Source organism: Columba livia, chromosome 19 (genome assembly GCF_036013475.1).
Source record: "Columba livia isolate bColLiv1 breed racing homer chromosome 19, bColLiv1.pat.W.v2, whole genome shotgun sequence".
In the NCBI taxonomy this organism is placed as follows: domain Eukaryota; kingdom Metazoa; phylum Chordata; class Aves; order Columbiformes; family Columbidae; genus Columba; species Columba livia.
Window position 1 is genome coordinate 8522448 of NC_088620.1, and position 10479 is coordinate 8532926.

The window sequence follows — 10479 nt, forward strand, 5'->3', positions numbered from 1 at the left end:
AATGGTCACTAGAACATTTGTTCCTGAAGGTTTTCAGAATAATCTGGCAGGTAAAGCATCAGACTGGAGCCAAGAGGAGGAGATCTGTAATGGGGTTTTAACTCACCTGCTGCGTCCCTCAGACATTTGCTGTATCTCTTACTCCTCTTTTTATCTTGACATTCTTTTTTCAGAGTCCAGACTCGCATGCAACACAGCGAGACCTTTCAGCACTCTCAGAACAAGTTCGCAGGAACAAGACTGACTACAGACTTCGGAGTTAAATAAGTGTTTTTACTTTCAAGTGTCACAGTGCCAGACTTGTAACTCAAGCTAACAGCAGAATATACAGAGGATATTCAACACAGAAAAACTCAAGCACCTGAAAAATATCAGCAAGCACTGTACAGCCAGAGAATTCTGCTTACAAGGTTTAACCCCTGTACAAAGGTTAACAACACACTGAAAAATGCATTTTGGTCAACAAGAACACAGTTGCACAGGTCTAACAATTCCTGGCACAGGAATTAAACTCCATTTAAACCTGGCCAGCAACTCTCTCCCCTTCCTGCTTCTCAGAGGAAACCCTCCCACTGAATACTATCCAGATAAAAAGGGAGCATTAATGTGCCAACTTGAATATATATTGAATAACTAGCCCACATTTGAGACATGGTCATTTAACGTTTGAGTAAGCTCTGAGTGCTGAGAGAGACAAACAGAACTCAACAAAATACTGATGACCTACAGGTTACTGAAATAATTTAACACATTCACAAGGGGAACAGTTAAGGTATGGCTGAGAGCTGTACATTCCACCTGAAGCTCAGACGTTACTACCAGCATTTCCAGTGTGCTTATGCCTCATTCCGCCACTACCCGTTGATGCGGTAATTCACATGGATTTCGGGTTTGATGTCACACACTAGTGACAACAGCTGGGAGAGGACAACCTCACGGTTCCTCTGGAAGTTCTGCTGGATCACGCTCATCTTCTCCTGGGTCTCTTTCTCAACTTCAGTGGTGCAGCTGCCATGAGATCCAAGTGCCTACAAATAGCAAAGGAAAAAGAAAGCTCAGATGTGCGTAGCCTGACAAAGAAAATGTGATTTTGTTATTCTGGACTGCCTCACTGCACCTCAAACATTAATCTTTGCTGAGGGAAGAACTGCACCGAAAAAAAAAAAAACAAAGTACTGTTGGATTCTTGACTCTCTGCTCAGATTTCTCACTACACTTATATTTCATCCACAGCCCCTGCCTTTTATCCTCTTATTCATCATCTATGAATTTAAAGCATGGGCTTCTAAACAACACCCGAAATAAAGCTCCTGCCATACTGGCAACTGGAACTGGGAACCCCTGGGCATTACTGTACTAGATACTGTTAGAAATGTAATAATCATGATTTAGTTTAAGCACGGTCTTCACACCATCCCATTGCTTCTATCCTTGAAGAATTTTCATAAAAATCTCTGCCTTCTAACCTGACTGTGGGCCACACAACACACACAGCAAGGAGTCTCTCACAGCTTACAATGTCCTTCTTGCCCTATAAGCAACAGCAAAGAGAGCAGACTCCTGTTATAATTGGGGGAAAATGGCAGGAAAAAAGTACACTGAAGGAAACTTGCACCCTGGGACTCAAATTCAAAGAGCTTCTCTCTCCAAAGAAGGATAAATAAAGCAGAACCAGCTGACTGGCAGTGAAGTCCACTTTATGATCCTGGAATTGACCAGTACCATATACCTAGTGAACCAAGCTAACAAGTGGTTGTAAAAACTAATCCTGACATGAAGGCAACCATGCAGAAGAAGGGAGGAGGTGGTATTGTGCTAACCAGATGGACAGAAGGGAGGGTTGCCAGGTCATTTTTTTAAAGATTTTAGAACTGGTAGGGACACACAGGCAGCAGAAACAACCTCAGCTGGTGAAGCAGCCCCGTTCTGCACCTTTGGGAATAACTCGTCTTGTTCAGGAAAGGAAAACACACCCCTTGGAACACAGCAGGCAATACTGCTAAGCAGAATACAAGTCTTACAACTGCTTCAGCACGAGAGCAGCACTGATGAGGCAAGCAGTCTTTACCACATTAGCATCCCAGAAACAGCCTTGTCACAGAAGGAATAAGCTGGGTCTTTTTTTAACTCTGCTATGTAGCAGATTTTGGGAGGCTGTGACCCATCAGGGCACCAGCCAATACTTGAGCTTATTAAGATAATTCACTACCAATCAATAGTCTTGGCTGTGGAGATGCAACACACCGTGTTCTGATTCACTTCCACTGGTTTTTCCGTGACACGTGGCTGTGCATCAGAGGAAGGCAGTTAGGGAAGTGCTTCTCTGGCAACACACTCCACCCCAAGGGCTGCTCCCAAGGCAAATAAGCACAAACACAAGGCTAAGGGGCTGGGTGGGTAACAGTGAATGATCTAGAAAACAAACCGCTGCTTCCTTGGCTTTGAACTCCTTTTCCCTCTGCAGGCGGTATTGTTCAATCTCTGCCTGGGCTTCTTCCTTTGCCTGCTTCAGCCGCCGATTCTTCCCTGTTTCCAAAGAACATGCCATATGAAACAAAGAAGAGAAAGCGCTCGGAATGCTTTTCCCCACACCCCTCCAGATACCCGATGCAAGCAGTGTTTGCTATTGCAGCAGAGCCTTCTCTAGGAGGCATCAGCAGAGTACCACACACCTCACAGCCCCCACAGCTTTGCTATATTAGCCAATCTCAGGAGCATGAGGTCACCCACGTGCCACCAAACCATCACCAGGATCGCTACACAACCAGCTCCCACCAGCAAGAACTGGAGAGGATCTCTGAGCCAGTGGATGCATGAGACAACCCACAGGTCTGGCCTTGCTCACATGAGCGTGTAACATCCCTGAATGACCCCAAAGAGCAAAGCAGAAAGAACATTAACTCTTAGTTTTGCCTCAAGCCAACTGTGCAACCAAGAGAAAAAACTGATGACTGCATCAACTTCCCCTTTGGACTTTCCACCACAGCCTCCCCTCCAAGGTTACCACCCTTAGAGTGAGCTACAACAAGCTGCTTCTCACCACACTGTCAGGGGGCAGAACCACAACACTGTGTGTCTTCATTAAAATCAAATAAAAATGCTCAAAGCAGGAAAAATTTGTAAAGGTGGGGATCTTTGCAACCAGAATTTCTCTTGCTTAAAAGGAAAAGCTGTCTTGGCTCCTTAAGGAGTAGCTCAGTCAGCTCTATGAAGTGTTTGATCACCAAGATGGAAACACACTGTTTTCATCAAGTAGTAAAAAAAAAAATAGAAGCAGGAAAGATGCAGATAAGGACACACAGCCACGCTGCTGCCATGAAGGACAGGGGCTGGATGGTGGTCTCCCGGGGAGAGGCCCACTGAGCACCCCTGAGGCCTGCCCAGGCCTCTCCTCCCATACGAACCAGGACTCCCCTGCGGTTCCGACACCTCCACACAGGCTTCCGGAGGCCTGACCCAAGGACCCGCATTCCTCCCCACCATCCCCGAGCCCCCGGCCCAGCGCCCACTGGCGAGGCCCAGGGCGCTGCGGGCCCTGCTCCCCATCCCCAAGCGAGGTGAGACCCGCATCCACTCCCCGAGGGCCCGGTGGGGGTCCCCACGATCAGGACGGCCCGCAGACAGCGCTGCCCCACACTGCCCTCGGCGGGGTCGCACCGGCAGCTCCCGCTCCCCTAAAGCGACCAGGCCCGAGAGGCCTGAGGCGAACAGGCTGGGCTAGGCTCGGCTCGGCCAGGCCAGGCCGGGCCCCTCCGCCGTTTCGGCCCCTCGCGGCAGCCCGCGCACCCCCCGGGACAGAGCGGGGCCGGGCAGGCTGTACTCACGCTTGCGGGCCTCGGCCACCTTCTCGGCGGCGCGTTTCTCGGCCTGCAGCAGCTGCTGGATACCCTGCGACTGGCTCGCCATGGCAGCGCCTTCCCGCTCCCCTCACGGCCGCCGTAAACGTCGTTGCGTCAGGGCGGGCCCCACCCACAGCAGACAGACACCGCCCTAACCCCGCCTCCAGCCAATAGACTCCGTCCTAGCGCTGCCCTAACCCCGCCTACAGGTATCTGACCCCGCCCTAAACCCAACCCCCGCGCCCAAGCCCCGCCCCCTCCGGCAGGGCCGCTGCTGCCGGTCTTGTCTTCGCGGGTTCGCGCCCGGGGTGCCGTACAGAAAACACCAGAGTTGACACGCGCCCCCCCGGCTGAGGTTTCCAAGTGCTTTCTTTGCTTCCCCGGCTAGAAAATATGTTGAAAACCTGAAGAGAGCGTGGGGAACTACTGTGGGTCCGTAGATTCCCTACGGAGGGTATGGGAACAGAGACTGACCTTTAGGATACTAAGGTGTACCCGTGAGAAAGAATGGAGTAAAAGAGTAGCATTTACAATAGCAAAATTAGCCAATGATATGTTGTTATTGCAGTCTGTAACCAATAGCAAAAAGACACAAGAGCTGGTAAAGACTATATAAAAAAGAATTTGTGGCAATAAATGGAGACTGCCGTTTGTACATAAGAACTTCATCTATATCATTTGTTCATCTCAACTGCAACAAGGGAGCCTACCTTAAGCCCTTTGGGACAGCAGCGGGTGGAATTGATTTTTTTTATTTCATGTTTTTTATTCATTTGCCCCTCAGCAACCCAGAATGCATGTCACCATTAGCACCAGACTCCGCCATGGGAAGCTCTGGTCCCCTCTGGGCAGCAGCATCTCCTCCTGACCGCCTGGGACCTGGTGTGTCACTCCCAAGCAGGGGGGAATTTATAGTATAATCACTCAGGAGCATCTTCTGCAGGAGCTCCCAGGGGAGCCAGACCCCTCTGCTCCAAACACCCACCCAGCCCTTGGCCATCACATCCTGGGGATGATTTAAAGCCCTAAATACAGCTCTCTCGATGCTTTTGGAGCATAAATTACAATTACTGCTGAATAATATTGCTCTAATGAAGCATCAGAGCCACGACAGTGACTCACAGCACTGCAGGGAGGAGCGGGGTCTGCTGATATGCCTCTCCCATCCCTCGTGATGGAAAGGACAGGAGACAATGAATCAAATACATATTTATAGAGCAAATAGGAATATTCTGAGTGCTTGGCAGGGTGACCTTCATCTGGGCCCAGCGATTGACTAAATGGGCTTAGCAGGTCTGTTTGTCAAGTGTTAAAGGAAAAGATAAAAGGAAAGATAGGGAGAAAAGCTCTGATCATAAACCTGGGGTTTGAAGCAAACGTGGGACCTGCTGGTTTGTGTGACCGGGGAGCAGCTGCTGCCGCACCGACTGCTCCTGTCAGACATGGGCAAAACAGCAATTCTGGTCCTAAATCCACTATCACAAAGGGGACAGGTTTAGCTGGGGGTGGCAGCTCAGGCTCTGCGCTGGTTATCAGTGAGTGCAGAAAGAGAAGGACAGAAAATGCATGTCCAATTCAAAACACACCACAGCCAAAAAACCCAGTGGGGTTCAGCTGGGCCAGATCCAGGCTGGTTTACAACAGCAATGGCTAAGAAACGGAAGTTTTTGCACCTGTCTCTCAATCTGAGGAGCCCCCTGCCCTCCTTTCACCCAGACCTCTGCAACAGCCATGAAGTGGTTTAACTCCCCCCAACTCCTGCAGCCTCTGTCCCATTCCCATCTAGAAACTCGCCACCCTCATTAACTGCTCTCATTTTTACAGGGATGTTCATCTGCTGCTAATTAAACCACTTGAGCTGAACCCACAAATTAACCCCCCAGCAAGGTGCTCTGAACACATCGTGACGCATCCAGCCGGGGTGGCAGCAAAGGGGCCCAAACGGGCCCAGCCCCCCCCTGAAGTCACAGCCATCACCAGGACATTATTTTCCTCCTGGGTAATCGCAATTTTCACACTCGTTGCTTCTGTCTGTAAGATAATTATGATAATGATGCCCCTTTCTGCTCCCAGAAATATCCTGGCTATGATCACACTAAGTTTCCAGATGAAAATCCCACCCAAAGTTACAGTTTTGGTTTGACCAAAAACATTTGATAAGTTTTCAGTGGTTTCATTTTGATGAGGCAATAACAGTTTGCATTTAAAACCACCTTTGGTTTCATTGCATTGCTTTTTAGTTTAAGATTGCTTGAAAGCTAAATGAAACCTCATGGTGCGCATCACATGAAACAGATGTGAATCTGAAAGCTCTTTGATCAACTTTTCAATTCACTTAAAATTTTAAAAAAATGGCTTCTTGCTTATGGCAAAAAATGTTTCCAATTCTCAAATCTACATTTACATGAATAAGAGAGCTGCTTGTAGAGCTTTAATTCCATCAGCAGTGGATTTATAATCAATTAGCATTACAAATACTTGTGAACTTGGCTTTTATTCCCCCAAAATTCATTGCATGTGAGCTTGTTATTTGCTATTACATAGAGAGCAACTATTTCTGAAACCGATACCGGCATCCTGTTATTTGTCCAGTACTGATTTCTTAATACCATAAACTGGACTAACACTACATTTCATGTCACTCACACTCAAAGAAAAACATCTGTAGAAGGCTAAGGCTGCTTCTGCTCTCTATCATAATAAATTGCTAAAAATCTTTTTGGCACAAAACTGCTTCCCCTCGTGCTGCTCTGCCTGGGCTGGTGGATCATTCAGAGACGTGAATCCTGCCCGCTCACCCCGAGACCCCAGCCTCTGGTTACACATACACTAAGATATTTAAGCAACATTAAAAGTTTAGTATTTTAGAAAGAAGTTCTCTCTATGTCTGGATTCTGTTGGGATCTGAAATGTCCCGAGGACAAGGAGGTGGCTCAGGGTTCACGTGCCGGCTCTTGCCAGAATGAGTGAACTGTCTTGCAGAGCTGGAGGAAATAAAAGCACCTTGTTCTTCTTCAGCTGTTTCCACAGATCACATTAATGAAAGTGAAAATAAACACATTTCTCCACTATTTTCTTTCTTTTTTATTTTCTTGCAAGCGTAGAAGACTGATTTTCATTTTGGAGCGGTGTCTTTCTGCTTTTGTTCGACGCTGGGTCATAACTCCATGCATGCGTCACACCAGCTTCTAAAACATCAGAGGACATTTCTAGAATCAAGAAGAAAAAAAAACGAGAAACACAGGTTGCCTTTGTTTTTCTTTTAGGTTCCAAGCTCGGAAAACATGTGCCACGTCTCATGATCCTGAAGTCATTAAAGATTCTAAGACACTTTTCCTAAGAATGAGACTTTAAACATGGTTCCTGGCTTCTTTCCAGATCAGGCAATTACATTTCTCCTCTCTAAATTCCCCCGCACTTTCAATTGGATACATTATTATTCTCCATTCCCCAACTTAAACCATTACGCTGTGCAATTGTCTACCCTTTTAAAAAGGTTTTGTGTTGAATGCCTGGGAACCAAACTGGTTTCTCCCCTCTGAGTTTTAATTCATTAACACAAATCACTTTGAGGCATTGAGATGATGCAGCTGTTGATTGCCAATAAGTGATCATCAGCTGATCATTAAAAGACTACCACTGCATAATTATTAATTAGAATTCATAGTTTGGAGGTATATTTTAAATTTATAAACTGACTATTAGAAATCTAAGCACAACATAGCAGTAAAATTTACGTAGAAAAAAAAGACTGTATCTGACCTACACCAAGAATTTGGCCCAAGTATCCAAAAATAAGAACCGTTCATTTTTCATTTGGACTCTCCTCATCATCCAGAGCAGTTTAAAGCCCAGAGTAACCTGATTGCAGTGATGGAATTACACCAGAAGAATATACTTGTGTTTATATTGTAAGAATTGATTTTTTTTTTAAAGCAGTTTGAACAGCCTTTCTTCTAGTGTCAACCCTTACTGTCTGTCTTTGGGAAAATATGTTGCTGGGCTTGTTCAGTGGTTTGCTGGGCAGGCTGGGGGGGTCCCCAAGCTGGGTCCTCCATGGGGCCCTGTCCACAGCCACACCTTCACTGCAGCCCCTTCTGCTGGGCTCCCACATTCTGATCCAGTAGATGAACATGTTCCTCCAGTACTAACGAGCTGCATTTGGAGCACAGGACCAAGGAGCAGGTGGTGGCAGTGCCATCAGCCTTGGCACAGCCCTGCTGCAAGGTACCTTCTCCTGCAGGTACCTGCCAAAGCCACCCTTGCCCCATCACCTACAGCAACAAAATGATGCCTGTGTTTCATGTAAATCAAGATCTTTTCATAAGAGCAAGGGAAGGTGGCAACTCTGGTGATGTATTCTTCTGTTGCGATGAAATTTCAGCAGACCTTATTAATTCCTTGCATGCCAAAAGAAATCTCCATTCCTATTTCCTTGACATCTCCTGGTGTCCATTCTTAATCAGAGGTCAAGCATTCTTTGCTAGGGATGTGACTGGGATGTTTAATCCATTGTTTGACAATTAACTGAACACTCCCCGTGGGGTTGTTGCCTCTGAGCTACCAGATGCTGCTGTGTTTGGTGTCTGCAAAGCACAGGGCCCCAGCATCAGGGACCACAACTGTGTTGGCTATCATGGATTCATCCATACAGTGCACAGGCTGTCCAGACAAGAATTTTTAGATACAACAACAAAACCAAGCAGGCCCTGTTATACACTAATTAATAATAGATTCTCCTATAATGGGCAGCACCAAAGCTTCGACTGCTGAAGGCAACTACCAGTTCTTCATTGGCTTCTGCAAGAGCAATGACAGCACAAGGGATGATGGTTTTAAACTAAAGGAGGGGAGACTGAGATTAGACATGAGGAAGAAATTGTTGCCCTGAGGGTGGTGAGAGCCTGGCCCAGGTTGGCCAGAGAGGTGGTGGATGAACCATCCCTGGAGACATCCCAGGCCAGGCTGGACGGGGCTCTGAGCAACCTGAGCTGGTGAAGATGTCCCTGCTCATGGCAGGGTGGCACTGGGGGAGCTGGGAAGGGCCCTTCAATCCAAACTGTTCTGTGTTTCTTTGAACAAGAGCACTATTCCTGCTCCACTGGGGAGAACCACACAGTCCAATATTGTTTTTCCTATCATAAAAGATCTCTTGGCTTTTCAGTTCAGCTTTCTCTGCCAAGACACTGAGTAATGTCATTGTGTACCACAGTACAGCCACTGCTTTCAGGTGGCTGAATTTCAGTGATGAATGAAGTAATCCCTGCATATGTAGATTGTTTGACACTTTGAGAGATGCTTAAATAAATGACATACTGCAGTATAGGACTCATTATCAATATTGCTTGAAAATATCAAAAACATCTGAGGCCTCAGTTTAATTTAGATACTTATCACAGGCTCTAGAGAAATGGGAAAATGTGGCAATAACAAAACACCACAGCAGTGACACCAGCAGCTTCAAGCCATGGTGGAGAGCTGGTGTATTTGTAGGCCCATGAGGGAAGATGATGTGGGTGCTAGGGGATCCTTTTCAAACACTTATTCAAACAAAAGTGATACTGGAAAGCATCCAAGCGACAGCATCTGGAGCTTGAGCAAATATCCTGCTCACCTCTGGGGCTGGATGAGATGTATAACAAAGAGTTGCTGATGTGCAGGTTCCTCAAGGGATCGCTCACAATCAGCTACAAGACTCCTGTCTGTTAAACGAAGCGGATTTTCTCCATAAAACAGCAGCAGAGCAATAGACCCTTCACTGCAGAAGTTCAACCAAATGCTCTGAATTGCCACATGAAGGGGAACTTCCCTCACCCCCAGCTCAGCAGAGTTAGAAGCCTCAAGTCAGATGACAACTCCTCAAGTAAGGTTTTTCAGAGGCGCATAAGCACCTATGCATGCAGATAGCTACCTAGTGGAACTAATGTGTTTACAACATCCATGGAAAAAAATCTTAATAACCAATTTCTATATTTAGTCTAAATGCCTTTAAAAATCCAAGCTCTATATGCCTGTGCTTACTGGCCATATCCACTCATTTGAGGCTATGGGAGAAGGTGAAAAATAAACTGGGAGCCAGCACAACCCTCCCATGGTCCTGATGTTTCTGCCAAACAAAACCCAAAGGCTGCTGGTCTGCTTTGGCAAAGCTGTAAACACATTTTTGACTCAGTTATGAAAGGCACAGTTCATCGCAGAATCAAATCCACCCAGTTTACCTGAATTACCCCCTTGTTCTCTTACTGCTCTTCCCAGATCAAAACCCTACACTCCATCCCACTTGTTTCCATTGCAATTTGCCAGACAGCACTTAGCTGCAGGGGAAAATAAAAATCAATGTGTTTTTCCACCACCTCATTCATCAGCTTCATGCTTCACCCAGCATCGAGCCATTCGTTGCCAAGATGAGTTCTCCAGCAGCTGGCCACCACCAAACAAGCCCAGGGCCATTGGTTTGCTGTATTACAGAGCTGCGAGTGCAGGGGCTGCAATTATCTGCCTGAGTGTGTTATGGGCAGGGGCACAGGAGCCAAGTTTGGGCTCCGTGTAATGAAATTGCAGTTCAGTAGGTTTCAGGATATTAATAGTGTGATTAATCTGGAGCAACCATGATAACAAATTGATTATTCAAGAACAATAA

General features: G+C 46.7%; 1 protein-coding gene across 1 annotated transcript; it reads right to left on the reverse strand.

Annotated features, from left to right (window-relative positions):
• Positions 1 to 252: 252 nt before the first annotated feature.
• ATP6V1G1 (ATPase H+ transporting V1 subunit G1) lies at positions 253 to 4021 on the reverse strand. Its single transcript, XM_065035966.1, has 3 exons — positions 3825 to 4021; positions 2426 to 2526; positions 253 to 1028 (listed from the first exon to the last, which is right to left on the reverse strand). The coding sequence occupies exons 1-3, from the start codon at positions 3904 to 3906 to the stop codon at positions 855 to 857; spliced, it is 357 nt and encodes a 118-aa protein (XP_064892038.1). The 5' UTR covers positions 3907 to 4021; the 3' UTR covers positions 253 to 854.
• Positions 4022 to 10479: the final 6458 nt, after the last annotated feature.

What these genes read in the sequence shown, in the direction of transcription:
- ATP6V1G1 (XM_065035966.1), bottom strand. Translation starts at nt 3,906, where the DNA reads ATGGCGAGCCAGTCGCAGGGTATCCAGCAGCTGCTGCAGGCCGAGAAA. An exon ending in GGTGGCCGAGGCCCGCAAGC is followed by an intron (nt 2,527 to 3,824) that starts GTGAGTACAGCC and finishes CTTTGGAAACAG; the next exon opens with GGAAGAATCGGCGGCTGAAG. An exon ending in TCAAAGCCAAGGAAGCAGCG is followed by an intron (nt 1,029 to 2,425) that starts GTTTGTTTTCTA and finishes TGCTATTTGTAG; the next exon opens with GCACTTGGATCTCATGGCAG.